Below are 23,902 nucleotides of genomic sequence, written 5' to 3' on the forward strand. Positions count from 1 at the left end.
TCCACTTTAATGGTTCCTTCATAGATGTTCAGGTCACCCATGCCGCGTGCACTAATGTACTAATGACGGATGTTTTTTTTTTTTGTTTTTTTTAAACTGTCCACTGATAACAAGCTAACAAGATAGTCCCTTTCCTCGTTATTCTTCAGACCACAGATCAGTGTTCCTTTTGGATATTGTCCATCTTAAATGAGGTAGAGTAACAGTGTTTTGGGATCATGTAAAAGTGATTTTCCTCCGAGCGATGTTTAGTTTGCTTTTCCTTTGTTGATCAGCAACGAGCTGTGGACTGACAACGGTTTCCAAAGTATTCCTTATCTTATATAGAATCGCATCCTGAAGATCACCTGATTAAATAATGTTTTTTGTCTTTGTTCCTTCCTTGCATATTTTCTGAATATTTGTAATTAGTAGAAATCACTGCTTTCTGAGACTTAAATACGCATCTTTCATTTTGAAACATTTAATAGTTTGTTGCAGTGATGTTACAACAGCACTCTGACATTTATTTATTTATTTATTTATTTATTTATTTATTCCTTCCTTCCTGCCGATGCTTTTGGATAGTTGACCTCTCATTCAGTATTGCAGCAGCTGTGCATTATGGTTCATTAGCATTGTTTGTTTTTTGTGTCTACAGGGTCCTGATCTGCACTCATTCCAACAGTGCGGCTGACCTTTACATTAAGGACTACCTTCATCCTTATGTTGAAGCAGGCAATGCACATGCCAGACCTCTCAGGTATAGTAACCTTCTCACCTAAGGAGCAAATTTTGTCTGAAAGCCAAAACATTTGTCATACACTTCTGCTTATACCAAATGCTCTGTTTGTTTTCATGCACTGTGCTCAACTAAAGAAATTTGAAATAATATTTTATGCTGTTTATACTAGGGCCCGACCGATATGTTTTTTTTCAGGACCGATACCGATAATTATGGAAATGGGAGGCCGATAACCGATATTTGCAACCGATAAATAGAAACATTATTCACGATAAATTAAAAATAGCACACACTGACACAAACTTTCATATCCATTAAGTCTTTTTAATTGTAAAAATGAAAAGTGCAGGGAGCTGCCAGCAGCATTTGTAAAATAAAGCCAAACATAACTTAGAATAAAACGGGAAATAAAATAATAATATAAATACATAATTATCAATAAAAAAATAAATCACTCCCTGCTATGAGAATACTTGTATATGCTATTTTTATATTAATAAGTAACAGAAAATGAACTGACTGAGAAGATGAAATGAAATGAAAATGACTGAGAAGTAAAAATCAAGTGTAGGGAGCTGCTTATAGCATTTTTAAACAGTAAAATAAACATAAACATCCCTGTACAACTTTACAATGAACCATCTGAGTCGCGTCGCGTACGGCTTCATGAAGTTGTTCACCTAACACCATGGTTGTTAGCGCAAGCCTGCTAGCTACTTGGTGGTGGTGTGACAGCCTGTCTGGCTACCCGTAACAAGATGTTACTCCAGATGTTTGAAACGCATCGACTGGCCAAAACTTAATTCTATTAAAGTTAATTAAGAGGGACATTACGACCAATCACCGTTGGTTCTAACGTGCTGGGTAACCAGTTGTTACGGAACAAGATAGGCTCTCACACCAGCAGGCTACCAAGTAGCTAGCAGGCTTGCACTAACAAATGGTTAGTCTCAGCAACAAACACAAACACGTTTTATTTGGTCTTCATTGACCATGGCTTTCAGTCCACCTTTCGTGTAGAACTACAGACACATTCACGTTTCCATGTGGGGGTTTAAAAATGACTGTACACTATGCTGAGACTGCTTTATGGACAGCCGTTTCAGTGAGGAGTATTCGCTGTCATTCTGGTTATCCTTACATGAGCTAAAGCTTTGCGTCGTTACACAGATCAAATGGACCATTTTCACTAGTTGTATACACTAATAAAGACGTTGTGGTGCCGTGCTTTTGCAACGTTGGTGTGTTTGTGACTTATTGCAGGGGATAAGGCTTCGTATATGCTTACTTTGAAGGGAGTTTGTTCTCTCTGCTTCAAGTAGTACTGCCACCACCGTGGCCCCACCCGCACCGCAGCCGCCTTGAAACCGTTCGCAGCCTTGCGTGTTGATTGGTTGTATTCCGTGTGCCAAACAAATCAGATGCTGTGACGGGCGGGGCAATGCTCATGAACTCAAAGTGGCGAGAGCAGAAGACGCGTTCAGAACCAAACGGCTGCAAAATTGGTCGTGAAAATTATATAAACTTATCGGTAGAAATTTATGGAAAGTATGGCCGATGCCGATATCCCCGAAATGCTAAATATCGGCCCGCTATATCGGTGGGGCCTTAGTTTACACACCAAAAGTTCTGTGTTTAAACAGGTTTTCAAACACTATTATACCTGCTTAAAAAAAAAAAAAAAGGCAGTCAAATTCTTTCCAATTGACAGTAGGGAGTTTGTTATTGGTGCTCTGGGTGTTACAGTATACTCAAAAACGGTTCTGAAACTACCACACCATGAAGGGATTGCATTAGTTACACTCTATCCTGCAGACAGGCCAGTCCCAAATGGGCTGTTAGGCTCATGCTTGCATATATGCACATGCATGATTCACTTAACTTTGACAAAAAAGTTCTATTGCACACATAATATCAGTGCAACGCATTTTTAATTTGTAGAATTACTTGCTGTTATTGTGAACATCTTGGCTATGATTTTGCTATTTAAGCATTTCCAATAAAAAGTTACTAGTTTTGAAACCTGATGCATCCCACGGACACATTCACTCTTTAAAATGAGACGAACAAGCTAAAATGTTGTGGACAGAGTTGGAAAAAATGTCCAACAGAAAGCCGTGACAGTTTCCACTGCAGATGAAGCAGTCTGGTGCCACCTTTACCCCCACACCTGGCACTGATGTGTGCGTCTATACGTGGCAATATGAGTGTGCTTTGGTTGTTAAAAAAATTTTTAAAAGTGCATTTTTCAAAGGAATTATGTAATACCTCAGATCTTAAGTGCAATCATCACAGTTGAGAAAGATTCTCTCGTTCTCTTTTTCTAATAAATGGTCTTAAGTTTTAGTTGCTCCCTTTTGGAATGATCCCTTTTAGTATCTTCAGATTGTGAAAGACATTCAGTGCTGTTCAGATAAAGATCTGGCCAACATAATGTAACATGTATGAATACGTCTTTATGGTAGGCAAAGCTTCCATGCATCTGTATATGATGTTGCAGTTGGAATATTTATACGCTGAAGTTCATACATATTTACAGAGGAACTTGTCAAGTGTATCTAGAAAGTAATTTCCTCCTTCCAAAATATCTGCCATTAAAGGCAAACATTTTTCTTCATTCTTAAGTTTTCTGCCCTGTGTCACTTGCTTTTCTGTCAGCATGGACCACCCGAGCCAGAAAGCATTTCGCTGACACTCATCAATACATCAGTTGTGCTGTCATTATTGGAAAGCCTGCAGTCACACCAACACATCTGTTCAGCACGGAGACGGCTGAGTAACTGGGCTGTTTTTACCTCACAGCACCGACAAGCAAACATTTTACGGACTTTAGGGATGTGACCTCAAGAGTTCTCCTGCTCCAAGAACTGGCTTTAGGCAACGCACACAAATGGATACTGACAACTTTGCTACATTACATCAGTGCATTATAATCACATTTAAGCAGCCCCAGAAGTCACCAAGGACTCGGAGGCGATGTCTGTCCTGACAAGCCCAGGCCCAAAGTGATGACTATGTTTTTGTGTCTTTGTCATCACATACAAGCCAAGGGAACATAGGCTCAACCAAATGACTTGTTTTACACAAGTGGTCAGTCTAATTTCAGCATTTTCCATTGTAGGTACCTCAGAATTCACTGACGCGAATGACTCTCAGGTCCCAATGTCTCCTTTGTGTGGAAGTGTTATAGAACAATATTTAGATTGTGGAGAGATGCCGACGGTGTAACATCGCTAGAGGGATATCTGTAAAATATTGATGCTTTCTGCACTGTTTCTGTTGAGTTTCCTTTGAGTGCAACACACCTGTCACCAACATTTTCTTTCAGTGAAATAAAAGAATACTCTCCCTTGTGATGACCATCTTGAAATGATAATATAATGAAATGAATAAATAAAAAAATACTTTTGAATTTTGCTTTTTGCTCTGGTCACGCCCTGGCTTTAAGTCTTATTCTTTACCTTTCTGCTTTATTTTCCCACTCCAGGGTATACTTCAGGAACCGTTGGGTTAAGACGGTTCACCCAGTGGTGCAGCAGTACTGTCTCATCTCCAACACACATGTCACGTTCCAGATGCCCTCAAGGGAGGATATCCTCAGGCACCGCGTGATTGTGGTCACCCTCAGCACCTCCCAGTACCTCTGTCAGCTTGAGTTGGAGCCTGGTGAGTCCTGAAAACACATTTAATCCCCTCAATGATAGTAAGACTAACACATCCTGTCAAAACACACCGACTATAAATATAAGTCTCACATTGATTCAACTTTGGAGTTTCTTTAATTTTTCAACTCAGAATGCTGACAGGCCATAATGTTCTATTGCGATGCATTATGTTTTCTACATATGAGCTTTAACCATGTGTACATCTAAAGGTTTATAGCAAAATCCAAACAGCTCTGTGCATTTAGTTAGTTTCTTCGGTCATTCTCTGATTCTGACAACCAGCACTGTCAGGAGCCCACCACTTAGAGAGGGGTGCAACTCATTGAAGTTGCGTCAAAGATGGGGAAAACAAAGCAATTTGTCAGTGCAGGCTAATACCCGACACTAATGTGTCAGTAGAGGGGGCTCTGTCTGTTGCTTGGGAACACCATCTGCCTGTTTCTAATGTACTTTTCATTATTAGCCCTCCTCCCTGTGTTTCATCTCTCCTCTCCTGGTGTTTGATGGTGATGAAAATCGCCAGGAAATGAGGCAATTGCGGGCCAGCAAATCTTCTAAGTAGCAATAACAAATCTCTCGCCCCAATCGCACAGGGCATTCTAAAGATGGCTTTAATATGTCTTATTTTGTACTACTTTCCTTTTTTCAACTTCTTTTAATTTGGCAGTAATGTCAGTCATCGGCGTGGATTGAATACTCTGGCCTGACCTGTCAGGTGCTCAGCATCAGTTTCTATGGTGACGTAGCCAGGTTAAAACCAAGCCATGACATTTGTACTTCTAATTTAATTGTAAAAAGAGTGATTAAAAAATCTTCTAATTATCTGCAATCACAACCTTTTTACCTCAAGTATGCCACTAAAAGTTTCAAACTTTTACTTTAACGGAGTTTATTTTTTCGGTTTTACTTCAAAACTAGAAAGTAACTCTTTCAACTGTCTAATAAAAATAAGCATTGATTAGTTCTATACATTGTTTGTATTACAATTCAGCTCCCACAAAAACGCCTGAAGCTCAATAGCTAATAAAGAAGAAGAAAAAAAAAACCCTCCTACTGCCCATTATCTAGGTTAGTAAACAAAAATAAACAGAAATACTTGATCAATACTTGCATACTTGATCCAGCCTATTCCACCCTGACCTGCAAAAGCAGAGACTAGTTTATAGTTGCCTAAAAAAAAATAGCCTGCAGCTCTGTTTAGTTCCCCTACCCCCAAATACATCCTATAATACAGGGAAAGAAATGCATCATGAAGTAGGTAAAATGTCCAGTTTCCATCTGAAAGTCCTCAGCATCAACACAAAGCTCACATGTGCCTTCTGTGTAGATTGTTTGGTTTTCCTCAAAGAAAGAATAAACAGCAGCCTGCTGTCCACCATCAGCTGACCCAACAGATTTGATTCTACTTGTCTCTTATATCTTCATGCTTACACCTCTGTTTGTCTTTCAAACCGATGGAAACTGATGTTCTGCATTTATTTCTGGGAGGAAGCAGTTTGCCGTGTAGTTCAGATGTGCTTCATGATTAGTTATGTCTTGTGACAATAAAGGAATCATTGCTTTTAGTTCAAGAAGGTTACGTATCAACCACAGAATTGTTACATATTTTGATTTAAAAAGAAAATCTAGTTGATGTGATGCGTGTACAGGACGTACACCTGCTCTCAGAGATGATCCGATATTTTCCCTTTTTTAGCAGAGGTGCTGTGGATCATGTGTATGTGGAACCTTGTTAAGGCTCCTGGATTTTAAAGCCTGGTCATAAAAGTTTAAGACTGTGACTTGTGTTGATGTCAATAAAGTGGATGGTCTCATCTAAAATGAAGCTGTTTCATAAAAGGGTTCACATTGTGCAGCAAGAATGACGATGCATCAAAAACTAACTGGGAAATAGTTGTTCTGCTTAGAGCAGAATTAATTTGAGGGGATGACAATAGGCTGAGAAACCTTTCATACCCGAGCTTTTCAAAGCAAGTCTTATGTGACATAGCTTCATGCATAGATCCTTTCAGACCATTTCACAGACCTTCCTTATCTCATCTATGTAATGAAAATGATTGGAAGATTCTTAAAGGGAAATTGAGAGAGACCGAGTATGTGAGCTGCCATTTATTATTAAAAAGTCAACTTTCCACCAAATCACATCTGCGGTACTGTGCTTCTGATTTACCCCCCCCCGTCCCCGTCCCCCGCTTATTAACTATCCCTCCTCCCCTCTCATGGCATTGTTTTGTCCAGATTCAAGTACCATTATTAGCTCAGTGCCCGATGGCAGCTCCAGAAATGTAATTTGGACCTTTGGTTTAGAGATATATTCTACAAGGCAGGCAGCTATGTCCCAGGTGAAACATTAAGTTCTGTGTTCCTTTATGTTTGCCTTTCTGCCAACTTGTTTTTCATAAAGACAATCCTTTTCCCCTCTTGCGTCTCAACTAATCTCTGCTTCCCATTCTGGGGAAACATTCTAATTTGTAATGACCCATGTACATCATTTGGGAGCTTTATTAGGCTGTTATTTGTTCACATGGACTGAAATTAATAGTCGGCAGGATGCAGTGGGGCACCTTTTCACAATTTACTGCAAGGGTTAGCCAAGGTTCCTGGTCTTGGTCATGAAGCAACACTGCATTTATGGGAAGTTTTTGGTTGCATTGTTTCACAATCAATATTGCATGCAGTGATTGGAGAAAAATTACATTGTTGTATTCCATTTTTAAGATTATCCAAGATTATTTCTTGTATGCACTTGTTTGATTTATCTTTTTTACTGTAAAAGTCTAAAGTACCAATGGCAGATGAGCCCAGTTTGTATGCAGGAGCTTAGACCTACGTATCAAAGTGTACACCATTTTTATCAGTGGGGGAGCAGTGGCATCCTGTGATACAATGAAATGCTTTCACAGCTAAGAGGGAGCACTGTTTTAAAGCATTACAGTTGGAAAAGTTGCCAGGAAAATGCACTTGCGGGCATTTGTTCAAAGGAATGTACTAAGGAGTAAATGTTGCTGCAAATCAAGCTGCTCCTCCTCTCTTCATGCCAGACATGTTTTCGTTGTTTGTTTACATTTTGACAGCCTCCGACTTTATTTTTATTATTTCCAGCTGTCACATTTCACGTCTGCAGATTCTTTCCTGTGGAACTGGTGTAGCATAGAGACTGTTTGTTGGTTGGTATTCAGCCTCTCTTTTTCTTGCTTCTGCTCCAGCACTCATTTGCCATGCTGTTTTATCCCCTCCACGCACACTGCCGAGCACCGTTTGAACTTTTCAAATCAGGGTTAGGTTACTGTTCGGTACTTTTCAAACTTTCCACAAAGCCCTCCCTCAGGTTTGGAGGACTTGTTAAACAAGAGAGACGTGAACATTTTGAGGCCTCCTATGAAAATATATATTTATATAAATGTAAAGGTTGGAGGGCTGCTGTTGTCCTCAATCTCTAATGCCCTGAAATATTTTCCCTGCAGAAAGTTAGTCTCACCCAATTACTCGTGAGAATTCTTTGTTCCATTGAATTGATTGCTCTGAAGATGTATTGGGAGTTGCTCTAGGATGATAAATGAAATAAATTGCTTATGTAGTGACACTTGCAAGACTGGTTACAAGAATTCATATAAAATCTGACAAACAATTTATAGTATTCAACTGTTTTCCCCTTTTTCATGCCAGGTTGCATTAGTGTAGTTGTTAAACCCATTGTGACCTAAAGTTGCATTTGAAGAAAGTAAAACTCATCAAAAAAAGACACTTCAGAGGTCAAACACCCAGTTTTTATTGTACATTATTCACTAAAATATTATTATAGTAATTGAAAATGCTCGGATCACATCAGGCGTGAAAGATAAAAGCATGCATTGGGTCATAATGCTGTTCAGTAAACTTTGTAGCTTTGTAACTGTTTATATCAAGTTTCTACTGTGTACACCAGCACATTTTGTACCCTGAGTAATTGAAAGTAAATCGTTGTTGATGTGTTTTCTCTCTTTTTCTTGGCAGGGTTGTTCAGTCACATCCTTTTGGATGAAGCAGCTCAGGCCATGGAGTGTGAAACCATCATGCCTTTTGCTCTGGCTAGCAAGGCCACCCGCATTGTGCTGGCTGGCGACCATATGCAGGTAAAGGGTCAGCAGTTGTACACTTAAAATGCACTTAGTTGTATTTTCACTTTATAATAGCTGCACGTTTCTTCCAGTGGGGTCAAATAAAACCTCATTTCCTCGTCCTCCGCTTTCGAGACCGTGCACAAGCATTACTAGTAAAAAGTGGATGTAGAGGAAGCAAGAGTCTGCCAAGCAGTAATTGCTCTTTGAGCAAAGAAAAACAGGATTTATAGACATTATCCACTTTTGTGTTCATCTTTTTCTCAGTTGCTGTCATCTGTGTTCCTTCATCTATGTTTTTGTTCTTTGTAACAGTTCATTCACTCTACAGGTTTCTTCTCCTTACTCTCCTTTACTCCCATGATCACAGTTCGCCATTCAGCACTTAAGAGCTAGCTAAATCTCCGCTGAAGGCTGAGGCCTCTATTGAACAGATGTGCTTAACCTCATTTTAGTCGTAGCAGAAGATTGAAACAGTTTCTTCTCACTGCTTTTAGATCAGAGGTAAATGACCTCTGAAATCGTTTTGATTATATATTTTAGATATCAGATTTTTTTTAATTTATTTTTTTTAATCACAGATTTGCTTATACACAATTTGGCTGTAAGATGAATTGACTGAAGAATGTTGCATTTAAGTATGACATGTCACCTTTTATAAGCTGAATATTTGGTTAACATGGCTTGACACTACTTAGTGAAACCTTTTAATATTCTCTTTTGTAAACCAAATTGCTTCTTTACGAATGAACTTTGTGACTGCATTTTAAAGGACAAACTTTGAAACTGAAGTTGCTTTTTCTCCTCCTCCTCTCTCTGTAATTCAATTTTCAGCTCAGTCCATTTGTGTACAGCGAGTTTGCACGGGAGCGTAACCTGCACGTCTCACTGCTGGACCGGCTGTATGAGCACTACCCCCCAGAGTTCCCCTGTCGCATCCTCCTCTGCGAGAACTACCGCTCCCACGAAGCTATCATCAAGTAGGTCTGAGCGCTCGGCACTGAGTTGTGTGCAAACACTGGTAAATGCAGGAAAGATGGAGGGAGTCAGCGGTTATAGTTGATTTGAATCACCCCACTTGAAGGCAGAATTTCTCCTTGGAGACACTGACAGAGTTTCCAATTACTTGCAAGAATTTGTGCTAGAAATGGGGACTGCAAAACCTCACTGTGTGGGTATGGATTGATTGCTGGGTGTAGAGAATGATCAGCTCAGTCACTGGTTATCAAGACGCGTGGAGTTGGGAGCTAAGCTGTTGGGAGAGCATGAAAACTTGTTCATGTGATAATGGCTCAGACCAAACACAAGGAGCAACTTTGGTACCGCAGGTACTGGTTTGAAGATCCTATACAAACACCAATGGATGGGTATATTTATTTTAATTCTTCAATACAAACTGTGTTGTGTTAGAATCTTACTTAGCCTTTTCAGGAAGCTGCTTCATAATACTGTTGGACAAAATGTCATACATAACAGTCTCAAATATCACAGTGAGGATCACAGGAAAGTGTCAGTAAAATTCCTTTTCTGCCCAACTTAATCGCATTAAGACCTCATAAGGAACACGGGAATGTCAGATGTCATGATGAAGGTCCATACACAGACATCTTATTTCCATGTTTCCTCTCCAATTCTTTCCCTCTACCTAAAGCTACACGTCAGAATTATTTTATGATGGGAAGCTGATGGCAAGTGGGAAGCAGCCCTCCCATAAGGACTTCTACCCTCTGACCTTCTTCACAGCCCGAGGAGAAGATGTCCAGGAGAAGAATAGCACTGCCTACTACAACAATGCTGAGGTGTGGTTTACAGCATATCTACTGTCCATTTCAAAATGTGTCTTAAATGCGTTCAGTCAGTCATCTAACTGGTTTGAGAAATAATATATTTTAATCAATTTATGTGTCTTTCCGTGTGACGTTTTTGTTTTCTTTGTACTTCTGTAATTTACACATGGAGGGTCATTTTCTTGTTATATGCATGTAACTACAGTTAGTCTGAACTGGTGTGGACATGTTCCATCAAGTTTGTTGCAAATTGTAACAAAGGAAGCTCGAACTTAGGAGTTGTTTGATATTTAGGTTGCAGGCTGATTTGAATAAATCACATGAATGGTCAAGTGCTTCTGCCTCTAAATAGCAAACGGTGTCTGTAGTCTCTGACATGAAAAACTACTTACGATGTACACTGTCCCAATTTTTTTTCTTTGATATGTGTAATGCAACTTGGTTTCAGAACTTGGCAGATATGTTTAACGATCGAATGGAAATGCAGCTGTAGGATAGCGATGACACTGACCCTTTGCTAGCACACTCCAACCAATTAAACCATGGGTGCTTCTTGATGTTTGCTCCCAAGCGATGCCAAATAAACCTCCGCTGCCTTTGTCAGTGTGCACAGGTCAACCCCAAAGCTACATTATTATAATCCTAGAGAATTGCAGTGCACTTGGAAAAAAAACACAAAAAAAACTGCTCATTTATTTGCTTTCTTCAAATGTCTTTGATGGGTTTATCCTAAAGTGAAAGACGGCATTTCCGAGCCCCAGGCAATGCGCCTTAGGTCGGAACAGAAATGGAGACAAAAAAGGCTAAAAAATCCAAGAAAAATTACTCGTATCACAAAAACATACGCAAAAGTTTTGAAATTGCACCTCATACTGCTTTAATAACTTTGAGTTAAGCAGAAGCTCATTCAGTGGAACTCACAGATTTGATATCAAGTCAGTTGGACCTTGAACAATTTTGATTCACTCTGTATTTAGAGCTTTGTGAAGTGGTGGTCAACGTTAATTTCACAGGTTTTTAAAACACTCCTACTTTAAAGCCTCCTGTTTTGATGAGTAGTCTTTGAAGTCTCACCACTGTACAAGTCACAAAGCCTGCTTTGTTCTTCAAATATTTTGTCCCCCACTGATGTCTTTTAACCTCTGTAGAAAATATCTGCGACTTCCCACAGTTAATTTCAGGTCAGGCGTACGTAGGGATTATGCTGTGAAACGTGGCTTTTTTTTCATCTTGTTGCCCCGTCTTTTCTTTCCACATTACACCTCCATCCTGACTGTCTGTTGTTGATCACAAAGGCCTAAGATTTATTGGTTCAATAGAAAAACCGCAGCTGTCCTAAAGAGTAACTTCTAAATTGATTTGTCAAAGGTTTTAAAATGCTATAAACAAGAGAGCAGAGGAGTTCGGTTTTTGTGCAGTTTTGTAAAGAATAAGAAGATTACTGCGAACCAAATGGTAGACTTCAGCCATGAGGTGCACCTCGGAAGGAAAATTTGCCAGTTATCAGTTTCCTAAATTATATGAAGCTCAGTAACTTACTGGCTGCTACTTTGAAGTTTTGTAGATGTATTGTTTGCACAGTTTTACCATAAGATCTCAAACTGCCATGAACTAATAGCTTCTCCTGGCCTACAGTGCTTGTTAACCTCTGGGGAGTGTCGCGTAAGCCTTTTAACGATGGAGGCTGCACCACCTTTCACAGAGTAGTTCTTTCTGGTTTACCCTTTAAATAATTTTCAAGGTTATGTTACATCATGCCCATTACATCAACCTTTCTAAAGTCTCCATTTTTCCTTTTTAGGTTTCAGTATTCTACAGAACACAATGACTTAATAAGAGCCATATTTATTATTATTTTATTTATTTATTTATTTTTTCTTAATATTAATTTAAAATGCTGTTTTCCATTTTGTAAATGGTAATGTCTTGGATGTCATTAAGCTGATCTTAAAGTCGCACAAAGTCATAGATTTTAAGCTCGCAAACTGATTCTGCTGATTCCTCGTGCGTCTCTCCAGGTTTTTGAGATTGTGGAGCGGGTGGAGGAGTTGCGCAAGAAGTGGCCTGTTGCCTGGGGTAAGCTGGATGAGGGAAGCATTGGGGTGGTGTCGCCATACGCCGACCAAGTGTTCCGCATTCGTGCCGAGCTCCGAAAGAAAAGAATGCCAGAGGTCAGCGTTGAAAGAGTGCTCAATGTCCAAGGTGAGCAAACATGCCTTTGCACTGAAAACTAATGCTGCATTAATAAATCTCGATACTAGTGTGTGTGTGTGTGTGTGTGTGTGTGTATATATATACACACACCATATAGCTATAGTTCCTCATTAATATTTCTCTCTGAAGCTTGTCTCTCACATTCTGTGTTAGTTGCCTTTCTGTAGTAAACATGATTATTGTGATGAGATGTGCTCATATTATCCAGCTCAGAACCAGAGTGCACAGTAAAGTTTTCTTTTCTGAGTTTCTGTTGCCTCAGCCTCATGCTGCTCCCACTTGTGTTTCATCCAGCTGCTTTTCACAGGTCATTAACTCGCTCATTAATCTCAGATGAAACGTGGTCATGTGCACACGCAGACAGGAGAGCGATACTGTGGTTAGAGTGTAGAATTCAAATGTAACGCACGCATGGTGCTCCTCTACTCTGTCAACAGCCTCTAGAATGATACGACTTTTTGAGTTTTGTTCTGTTTTGGTGAGTTCGTTCCATCGTTTATTTTGTAGAAATAATCAGCCCTAATTGATCTGGGGCGACATTGCATTGTCGTACCTTTCGAGCCTGGAACAGTCTACTCGTCAGATCAACATTTTTGAGACAGTATTTTAGATTTCTTAAATGCAAACATGAGGGCAAGGTTGGTCATTTAGAATTTAACCCGAAGATTTAGCTTCTCCAGTTGTTTTATTGTAGGTTTCTCATTTCTTCAGAAGCTGAGGGGAAAAAAAAGGTATTTGTGGCTCGGGTTAAAAGTGGGAAGCACATCGATGTTTAGCTTCCTCTCATGTCAGATTCCTTACAAGTTGATAAAGAAATAAAATAAATTCAAGAATGGGGCTTTTTTTGTTTTTTTGTTTGTTTTTTTACCTACCTCGTGTTTCTTAATCAGTTTAACATAAACGTTAAAGAAAGCTTTCTTCGGTGGTCCTCTGTTATAATGTGGGGGGTTTGTAGCTTCTCTGAGTGCTTAGAAACTTCATAATGATTAACATTGGCTACTTTTTTTGCTGCAGGTAAACAGTTCCGGGTGCTGTTCCTCAGCACAGTGCGGACACGGCACACCTGCAAGCACAAGCAAACAGCCATCAAGCGTAAAGAGCAACTGGTTGAGGACTCAACAGAGGACCTTGACTATGGTTTCCTGTCCAACTACAAGCTACTCAACACCGCCATCACCAGAGCTCAGTCCCTGGTTGCAGTTGTGGGAGACCCCATAGCGCTGTGCTCTGTTGGACGCTGCAGGTAAAAGATTTCAACCGTCACCTTAGATATGGTGACATATCACTTCCTTCCTCTCTACTAGTCATTTCTATTAGTTTAATTTTCCTGCATTATTATGATATAATTTCCCCTTGTGTCTACTTGTTACTGCTCCATGATGGATCTGTGCATTTCATGTAAAGACGAATCCTAGGGAATCTAATCAATTAGATGTATTAAAATGAGCTCCGATAAGCAGCTCATTCAGCTTAGGTGCGGTCGCTTATTTATTTTCCTCATTATAATAAGAGATATTTTATTTTGTTCTATAGCCATAAGTCGGTTGCAATTGATCGCCTTTCTCTGTTACAATCAATTTAGCTCGCAGCTGTCTCCATAGTGACTGTGATTTGTCTGTGCTTGTTGACGCTACATGTCAGGGATTTCACTGTCAGGCTGCAAATGTCAGCCTGCAGACAACAGACCAGTGAAATTGATGTGCTCAAGACACACGCATTGTTTACCCAAGCCTCAATATCCAGGAGCAAAAGGTCTAGGTCAGTGATGTCGCTGAATCAAGTGCTAAAATAGAGTCAAAAGAAAGTAGCTTTGGTGAGTTCGGGTGTAACTAAAGAGCAATTGCAAAGTCAAGTGGTTTTTGAAAAGTCTTCTTGTTATTTGTGATTTCCATTTTCCTAATTTCCTCACACCCCTCCATTATTTATGCTGTATTCAAATGATTTTTCTAAGCCTGCTCTGATTGGCTACACTATGAGCAGGAAAAACTCTTTTTCACTTATTTATTCCTGCCTTTTCCCAATTCCAGAAAATTCTGGGAGCACTTTATTTCCATCTGCCATGTAAACACTAGCCTACATGGCATCACCTTTGAGCAGATCAAGTCTCAGCTTGAGGCCCTGGAGCTCAAGAAGACTTATGTGCTCAATCCGTTGGCCCCAGAGTTCATCCCCCGTGCCCTCAGGCCACTGCAAGGGCACCAGTCATCTTCGCAGGCCCTTCATCCCCTCCATCATCCACATCCTCAGCATGTACAGCCGGCCTCCAACAAGCAGGGTCCGCAGCCGCAGCAGCAGCAGCAGCAGTCCCCTCCTAAGGTAAGAAGTTTGTCAGGAATTATGGTGCAGCAGAGTGAATCACTGTTCCCCCACTTCTTTGTCAAGATGATCTTGAAGATAGCTTCTCCCGCCGTTATTGTCATCACTTCTATAAAAACTGTTCAATATGCACAAAAGTTTGAGTCAAGAGCCAGAAACGATGCACCAATGTTGGTAGTTGTCATAGTAACATAACACAATACACACACAAAAATGCTGCTCAGCAGTTTGAATGAGAAGAAAACTTTACATTAGTGTTTTTAACTGTATTCTTTGTTTATTATAACTTAGATATTTGCAAACCTGCAGAACATCTCCTGGCTCGAGTCTGAGTGACTAAGAATGAACCTTTATGTTGTTGAACTTAAAATCTTTGTCTGTCATACTGTAAGTTAAGTTGCTTGGAGTCCCTGGAATGTCACACAGAGCATGAGATCCACTGGGATAGAGGAGGCCCAAATGTTGTCGAATTTTCTGTTGGTGTAATAAGAAAGAGGACAATATTTTTCCTTTCTAAACACAAGGAACACCTTTTTAATGTCTCAAACGGGTGGGAACCAATCACAAACCTATTAACATGACTGTTTAATTTTCGCAACAGGAAATGATTTAATGATGACTAATTTCCACCCTAGAAAAATATATATATGAAAAAAAAAAAAGAAAATACAGAAAGGAAATTAGTGATGCAGGTTTTGCAGAAGGATGTCTTATTAAATTGTTTAGCTCAGTTTGAATTGTCTTTTCGTGTGCGTCTATCCCTCCCTGCAAGCCCTGAGGTAAAGGTTAACGAAATCAGCGCAGCTGCCAACCTGCTGCCATCACCCACTGGGTCTAATGAGCTGAAGCTCCGCAGTATCAGCCAGCTTTCCAGATAAACACGCACTTCCTCCCCTTTCCTTCTCCACAGCCGTACCATGCAGCTACACAGCACACGCAGACATGGAGCTACCACTAAGGAAACTATTGAGTTTCCTTTAGTACATGCTCCGATCTGCTCCGTGTTTCTTCCTAGAAATTCTACAGTTAATTTTGAGTTTACGTCGTCTTTCTCTAAGTCGCTGTGAAACCCAGGTTGTAGAGTGCAGTGTGATTGCGTCAGTGCATATTTTTGCATGCATCATTTAAGATTTATTTTTGTCAATATCTCACTTCATGAATGTTGTGTATCTATAGATTATTTGGTTCAGTGGTTTAAATGATTAGAATCTTGCAAAGCACCATTTAACTAGTTTATGTATCAGTTTCTGTCCCCTTTTAAATTGATCATTGTGAAAAAACAATTGGATCCACTCTGATCCAGCTATGTAAACACATCCTGATACGGTAGTGGATGGGAACTTGGATATTTACTTCTCCTTTTTCAGATTTTCTTAAAACTTTGTTAGAATTTGCAGCACATGTGGAGTGAAACCCAACTTTTGTTTGGCATCCATTTGAGATGATGTATACACTTCATTTGGCTTCATATTGCTTATCGGAGTTTGTTAGCGGTTCTTGTACAGATGGTGTGTTGATGTACACATGCAGAACTGACTTTTGAGTCAACATATGTCTTATAATTACATTTTTTCATCTTTTTTTTTCACATCAAACTTGTCTATCCTCATCAAATATTCTGGATTTTAAGGCTTTTTATTTGATTTGTCCTTCTATTTCTTTTCTAAACTAGAAGCTCTTGTGCCTGATTCCTCAGTACAATATAATACACTAAGAAGCACAATGACACATGTCAACCAAAAAATGGTTTCAGTAAACAAGAAAACAGAATTGAAAGCAGCCAAATCTCTTTATTGCTTTCTGGATACAGTCACATGATATTTGTAAGATCCAGGAAACATTGATTAATAAAATTGATTATTTATAAGACTACTCATACTTGTGAGAATTTGTTAGCGGTATATTTTGATTAGATTACAGACTTCAGGCCTCAGTTCCAATCTGGTGTGTCTGTTGCAACATGTGAGACCTCGTCAGTTTTCCTCATTGGGTTGGTTTATATTCCCTCCCCTTGCCAGTACTAAAGGTTTCTGTGTTAAATGAGATCTTTTCCAAGTGGAACAGAAGTGAATCTGTGCCCTCCTGTTTTATTGGAGTGTGTTTTTTCTGCTTCTCAGCTCAAGGTCCAGGACCTGACATCTCAGAACTAACCATATTTTAGGAATAAGCTGGGCATAATTTTCCGTAACAAAGTGAGACTGAATAGAAAACGACTTTCAGAAAGATTCTTTGCATATTGAACATTTTTGGTTAGGTTAGAGTGGTTTTGGCATAGTAGAGCTGTTACTGTTTCAGATGATATCCAGGTTTGATGAGAGAGAGCAAATAGAAGGACAAATTCAGTAGGGTCTCTCCAAAATGCCAGTAACTAAAAGTATCACAGCATTGCTATAATATTGTAAGTCAGCCCTGATATATGCTTTAGGGTGCAGTTGGATAGAAGTTTAAATTTTAATGCAAATGCTTTTTTTTTTTATTCTGTTAAGGTAGTTTTTCCCTAATCTTTTCTCATGGAACCACTGACCTGAGTACGTACAGATGAATGTGTATAATTATATAGATGTAGATAAATAATATTGATCTGATATCACCATAGCAACATAAAGGATCTGCATTCTTAAAAGCAACACTAGAGACGTTTGTGAACCTTAAAACTCTGTGATTCTGACTTTGCCATAGTCTATGCTGTAGCATCCTAATACCCTGACATACACCTACATAGAAATAAAACTACACACACACGCTTTTATCAAATAAAAAGCCCTTGTGGATCACAGAAGCAAATGTAATCACCTTTCCTCGTAATGCTACCACACAAAGCATTATTTTGCCTAACACCCCCCCGCTTTATTTTAAAAGCTCCACCGATCTGTGTATTCATTTGGTTTAACACGCCTCCTTCTTCTTTTCTGTAATGCAGTAGTTCCATTAAAAGTGACTGGTTTAACATTTATTAGCTCTCAAAGTGCCCATAAAGCTGCAGTTTCTGTAAATTTGGTTTTCAATCACTGTTGGTTAGAGCAGAGCTCGGAACCTGCTGCCAACCACAGGTGGGAGTCATAAAGTGCAAACCAATGCACACTCACGTTGCTGCATCAGTACTCACACAGGTGTAAGACACTTAAACATGGCTCAGCAACAGCTTTGTGTTGGTATTTTGCAAATGTACATCTACATGTTCTAGCGCAGAATTATACTTGTCTCCATCAATAAGCCCCGTGCTCCCTCATGGTCCTTGTTTCAATTAGACTTTCATTAACTTTCGCTTGTAGCACAGACTTTGGCCTTTTGTTAAATCGGCCATTTACCAAAGTAGCTTGCATGTGATATTTTTGTTTTTAATTGGGTTCAATACAAATGGCTGTTTGTAAATGGCAGATAATGTTTGACACATGAGTAACAGTAATTCATTAACCTGTCCTTTACTGCACAGATGTGCACAGACTCGTATTTCCGCTCCCTCTTCCACACGTCACTGCTTGCTGACTTTCTTTTGGCTCTTGTTCACTCTTAATGTTGCTTCGTGACAAATTTTTTTTTTTTCCTCTTTCTTTCAGGGGAAACATGCAAACCACGCAGAGCACCTTCCATCCGAAGGATATGGTGAGTGTAGCCTGTTGCCCGTGTTAAGTACTGTTTATTATAATATCATTAAAGAAATCCATATTGTTGAGAAATTAAGTTTCTTTTGTGATCAAACATCCCAGTGAAATGTTTTCGTTAGAATTGGTCCGTTTGTTCCAGCTGCTGACAGCTCTAGTCTTTAAATAAGCTACATTAATGTATGCTCATAAAGTAATGTGTATGATTTGTGAAAAGCTTTTTAGGATAAATACAAATCAGACATTTACACCCTATTTCTTTCTAGCAAAATCCAACTTCTGAAATGATACGACTGAGATGGCTGTAATATTAGCATGTCATCACATTGAAGGGAAGAGTCATGCCTATTTGATTAAGACTACCTTACCATTTTTTCCCCATTGCAGTCCAACCTAACCCTGCTGTGTTGATGGGAAACCCTATTCGGGCATTCACGCCTCCTTTAGGTGGCACAGCAGCTGGCATGGGCAAGTCACCCAGCCCTGTGCAGAGGATCGACCCTCATACAGGAGCCAGTATTCTTTATGTTCCAGCTGTCTATGGTGGAAACATGGTCATGCCCGTGCCTCTGCCGGTAAGTTTCCTTCCTCTGGTAACATGTTGGCAGATGGGTTCTATAAATGTCAAAGGGATGCATTTGAACTTATGTGCTAAAAAGTGCATATTTAATTAAAATTCCCATTATTTTTGATGAGACTAGCCTATTAGCTGACAAGTTGCTGTGTGCAAAATAATAACATTCCTTCTTTTATGTCCAGAATACTACAGAAGATTTTGTATTGATCAATTTTTTATTTATTTATTTTTTTTTTTTCAAAGCTGCCCTGGCCAGGTTACCAGAACCGCTTTGCTGTGGATCCTCGCATCATGAGCCACCCAGCAGCCATGGCCTACAATTTCAATCTGTTGCAGGCACAGAATCGAGGCTCCCCCATCCCTTACAGTGGGGTGGCGCACCCCTCTTCTCTAGGAATTGGCCAGCCCAGCCCTGACAAGGAGCTACAGACTGACCCCATCAGAAATGGTGTGCTTTCATTTTCTTTCTGTATCAAATAATTGGCTGCAGTCACAAAAGGCTTTAATGAAATACAACTAGAAAGAACAGCAAGTCATTTCCAGTTCCTTTTTTTACATTCTGTTTTTTTTTTTTTTTTTTTTTTAGGTAAAGTAGAAGGATGTCCAAAGTCTGAACACAACCGTCTTCAGACCCCAGAGAGGAAAAACGCAGATGCAAAAGAAAAACAGGCAGGTTTTCTCATAATCAGTTGGCATAAATATGTTTTATGTTTCGTAAAGAAAACTATAAGCTTCATTGCTGATAACTAACTTCTTCACTTCTGGTTTTCCAGGGAGATTTAGACATAGGCCAAAGTCGAAATCTGGATTCACAGACAGATGGGATAGTTGGATTTCCCAATGCTCTGCTCCATCGAAAAGACCCTACAGCTGCTCAAAGACCCCTCAACTACCATCTTGCACCACCCAGCCCAGCCTTCCCTCCACATCCTGCCAGTGGAAGAACCTTCCCCCAACAGTATCCTGTATCTAGGCTTCCTTATAGGGTAAGCCAGCCTCAACACCCAGGAATGGCCCCACAGAATCAGCAGCAGCAGCTCAGTCCTGCCTACACTGGTGGAAGCCACAGCGCTTCCTTCTTCGGTGGCCCCATACCCACTCACAGACCTGTACAATCACCGTCTGTGGATGGGCCAGAGGCTGGAGGGGTGGAGGAGATGAGTAGCTCCATCAGGACTCCAATGGGCCACCAAGTGGGTCACCACACAGGCCTGTCGCAGCATAACAGGGTCAGCAACTTTGGGGAGGATGGACAGGATGGAAGCCTTGGAGACAGTTTGGGTGAGTGGAGCACAGGGTTCCTTCTATTCCTTCTATCAAATTTCAGTTTAGAAGTTGTCTCTCATTTTTCTATCAGACACAATGTTTGCTTAGAGGCTGTTTCATAGCTTTCCTTCACCAACTCTTAAAAGCTAGTTTTCAAAGTTTGTTACTTTCAGGTTTGCCCATGATATCACTCGGTATTTCAACTATGGGAAGAAAGCTTTTGTTGTTTATTACACTACTTAAGCAATCATTTCCTTTCCATTTAAGTCATTAATTTTCAATCATTAGGGTAGTAGATTGGATTAAAGTTTGATTAAAAAGCCAAATACGTTTACTGAAAAGTCTGTAATGGGAGTGGAGGCAGTGCTCTTTTGTTGTTTTTGTAGTTTTGTTTTTTAATTGTCTGAGGAGGAGTGATGCTCTTCATATGACTTTTGCTAATAAATAGTGTCTAGCTGAGAGAAGAATCCACTTAAAGATGAAGCATTTTCATATTTAATTACATTTTTCATTATTATTACTTATTTTAAGTGGTTGGGTGTTGTAAGTTGTACGCTGTTTCAGATGCAGTTTAATAAGTTGAAAAGAGTTGGTAATGTTGAGCCAATGTGCATTTAACAGCTAAAACACTGATTATCAGAGGAGTTAGCGATATCTTTTGCATCAAGAGTTTAGATTTGGGATGTAACATCCGTGTGAGACTTGCTAGGTTTATTTATCTAGTTATTTGACCTCTTTGTATGTCCTTTACGTCTCTGCAGCATGCCTCTGGGCAATAAGTGAAGATGTCCTCCAAAGGAAATACTCTAAGATGGTTTTCCTGGAGATATTATATTTTCAAAGCTAACCTTTGAAATGTTGCAAGAAAATAGAATGTGAATTTGGCATCTTTCTATAAACTGGTTTAGAACCAAGACACCAGGCTAACATTTTGGGGTTACGTTACTATCTTTATTTTCTTGTGCATCTTTCTTCTCTAGAAGTGGAAACAGCTCATCATCTTGCAATCTGTTATCTTGGTGACATTTTTGTCAATTCAAATGACTGCTCAGAATAGGCATTTCAATCTGTCACCCTATTTGTTTTTTTTGGTTTTTTTTATTTCCAATAGCTTTTTTTTAATGAGATACTTGAAAATGTACATCAAGAACGCTGAGGGAACGGAGTTTCTTGTTTTTTTGCTTGTGTTGCTCTACTGTGTTTAGTTACATTCATGTGGACGTGGATGTCATACTACAGCTGTAAATAATCACTCACTTGCCCTTTCAGACCTCCAGAGTCCCATGGCTCTCGAGGCCCTGAGCCAGCAGCAGCAGCAGGCAGCCAGGCTAGGCCAGTGGGGGGAGGCAGCGGGCCCTTTCCTCCAGGGCAGCATCGCCTTTCCTCTGCCCCAGCAGCTCGCCCACCTTGCTCAACCCGGCATGCCTCGCTTCCCCCATCAACTGCTTCGGGCAGCTAGCTGGGGGCTCAGTGCCAATTTGGATGAAGAAGCTATTCCTCCTCACTCCGCAGGGCCATCTTTCAACAGGTTAGACTAAATACTATTGTTTTTGTATAAGCCTGGTAGGTAAATACCAAATAAATATTCCACTATTGTCATTGAACATATAGTGTCTTTTTTTCATTTTGGTTCAAACTGAAAACGGAGAATAGAACACAATAACTAACTTGAATCAGACTGCTTTATCTGATTTCCTTCTATAGCCACAATTCACCCCTTAAAGGGGACATGTGATGGAGAAATTGTTTTTCTTAGCTTGAGAGCGAACATTTTTACATCTTAAGTCACTACCATATCAAAAAGTCAGAAAAAACCCAACCCGTGCATTTTGTTGTGGGCCCATATTTAAAGGACAAGACCATTTTTTTGACATTGGGCCCTTGATTTCACATTATAACATGATGTTCTGCTCACCCCTGCTTGTTGTTGGTAATTTGGAGCTGTTCCGAAGATATTCGAGAGGCGTCTGCTCTCTTGAGATATTCGGCCATGAAACGGTTTCCTATGGGCAACGTTATACAGGCACAAACTACGCTGTTTATAATTTATTAATTACTGTACACTAGCACTGATAACGTGGAGGTGCGTCGCTTACTTAAAAAAATCCGGGTTACTGTAATTTTGATTTTTTTTTTTTTTTTTTTTTTTTTGTCGTATAGTGGGTGTTACTGACGTCATCGTCGTGCTACTACCACAGACAGCCCAAAGACAAACACACACAGACTTTACGACAAAAATTCAAAATTACAGTAACCCGGATTTTTTTAAGTAAGCAACGCACCTCCACGTTATCAGTGCTAGAGTACAGTAATTAATAAATTATAAACAGCGTAGTTTGTGCCTGTAAAACGTTGCCCATAGGAAACCGTTTCATGGCCGAATATCTCAAGAGAGCAGCCAGACGCCTCTCGAATATCTTCGGAACAGCTCCAAATTACCAACAACAAGCAGGGGTGAGTAGAACATCATGTTATAATGTGAAATCAAGGGCCCAATGTCAAAAAAACGGTCTTGTCCTTTAAGAAAATATGAGTCATTCAGATCTGCAGGGGAGACTTTTGTCACTAAGGTTATCCAAACCCTTTTCTTGTAGTCTCTGCATAGCTTTAACTTCATTCTGCATTCAAAGTTTATTGAGCTGGTATCTAACAGAGGGATTACAGTGAGCTCTCAATGGTGTTTATAACATGCCAGCAGCTATTATTTTCTGTGTTTTAACAACTTGAGCCATTCAAAATAAGATTGTTGCTAAAAGATAGATTGTAGCCTGCTAGCTGTCCATGGTCCAACAGGAGAGCTATAGGGGAAATCTATGTAATTAAGAATAAAATTGTTAGTTAAGTGTTTAAATTAGCCTGGTGTGTGGTCTTAGCTCTCTGGCTATTTGTTGTATGATCTCTCATACCAAAAAAGTGTGCTGCAAAGTTATTGATGGGCTGAGTGGGTCATGTGATCTCAGTTTCAAGTATATACATGATTTTTATTTTTTTTATTTCTAGGCACCCAGGCCTCTTGAGAGAGATACCCCCACAGGATCAGCCTGAACCGAGAGAAACGGCTGAGATGCAACCCCCACCTCAGTCCCGTCTCCTCCAATACCGACAGTCCCAGTCCCGTGCCTCAGGTGATCCTTCCGCCTCTTTAGCTGGCATCTCCAATCATGCTGGCCCTTTTCCAACCGGACTTTACTCCCATGACACTAGTCGTAATGTTCTCAATGACAACCTTCTCAACAATCAAGCTCTGCAGCAACAGCATCCCGGGAACCCCCTATACAATACTGGTAGCTACCAACATCAGCCACCAGGACACTCTGGCAGCCCCCCTCCCTCCCAGGTCAAATACCTTCTGCAAGAAGCCCAGTGGTCCCATAGTGGAGCTGCATCTGCTTCACAGCAAAACCACCTTTTAGGGAACCAGGGTCACAACCTTCCTTATGGACTACCCATTATGGCTCACCCCAGCAGGCAGGAGCAAGTGCACCTGATGCAACTTCACCATCAGCACCAGCAGCAGCAGCAGCAGCAGCAGCATCATCATCAACAGCATCAACACCAACAAAATCAAGGTCCAGACCAGGACTCCTACCACCCACTGTCTCCAAGAACATCAGCAGCAGCAGCCCTTCACAATGTAGATGAGGTAAGAAGCTT

The 23,902-nt window shown here is 40.1% G+C and overlaps 1 protein-coding gene across 2 annotated transcripts in view; it reads left to right on the top strand.

Annotated features, from left to right (window-relative positions):
* The window catches only part of helz (helicase with zinc finger), a 62,562-nt gene that overhangs the window by 29,794 nt on the left and 8,866 nt on the right, over positions 1 to 23,902 (top strand). For both annotated transcript variants that reach the window (XM_075463885.1, XM_075463884.1), the window contains exons 17-31: positions 641 to 742; positions 4,212 to 4,390; positions 8,383 to 8,501; positions 9,321 to 9,466; positions 10,138 to 10,285; positions 12,292 to 12,475; positions 13,502 to 13,730; positions 14,515 to 14,803; positions 18,361 to 18,406; positions 18,793 to 18,980; positions 19,226 to 19,430; positions 19,569 to 19,655; positions 19,760 to 20,263; positions 21,518 to 21,776; positions 23,249 to 23,891. In XM_075463885.1, coding sequence (XP_075320000.1) covers positions 641 to 742; positions 4,212 to 4,390; positions 8,383 to 8,501; positions 9,321 to 9,466; positions 10,138 to 10,285; positions 12,292 to 12,475; positions 13,502 to 13,730; positions 14,515 to 14,803; positions 18,361 to 18,406; positions 18,793 to 18,980; positions 19,226 to 19,430; positions 19,569 to 19,655; positions 19,760 to 20,263; positions 21,518 to 21,776; positions 23,249 to 23,891 — 3,328 coding nt within the window. The remainder of the gene's footprint in view (positions 1 to 640; positions 743 to 4,211; positions 4,391 to 8,382; positions 8,502 to 9,320; positions 9,467 to 10,137; positions 10,286 to 12,291; positions 12,476 to 13,501; positions 13,731 to 14,514; positions 14,804 to 18,360; positions 18,407 to 18,792; positions 18,981 to 19,225; positions 19,431 to 19,568; positions 19,656 to 19,759; positions 20,264 to 21,517; positions 21,777 to 23,248; positions 23,892 to 23,902) is intronic.

This window comes from Odontesthes bonariensis, chromosome 4 (genome assembly GCF_027942865.1).
Source record: "Odontesthes bonariensis isolate fOdoBon6 chromosome 4, fOdoBon6.hap1, whole genome shotgun sequence".
In the NCBI taxonomy this organism is placed as follows: Eukaryota; Metazoa; Chordata; class Actinopteri; order Atheriniformes; family Atherinopsidae; genus Odontesthes; species Odontesthes bonariensis.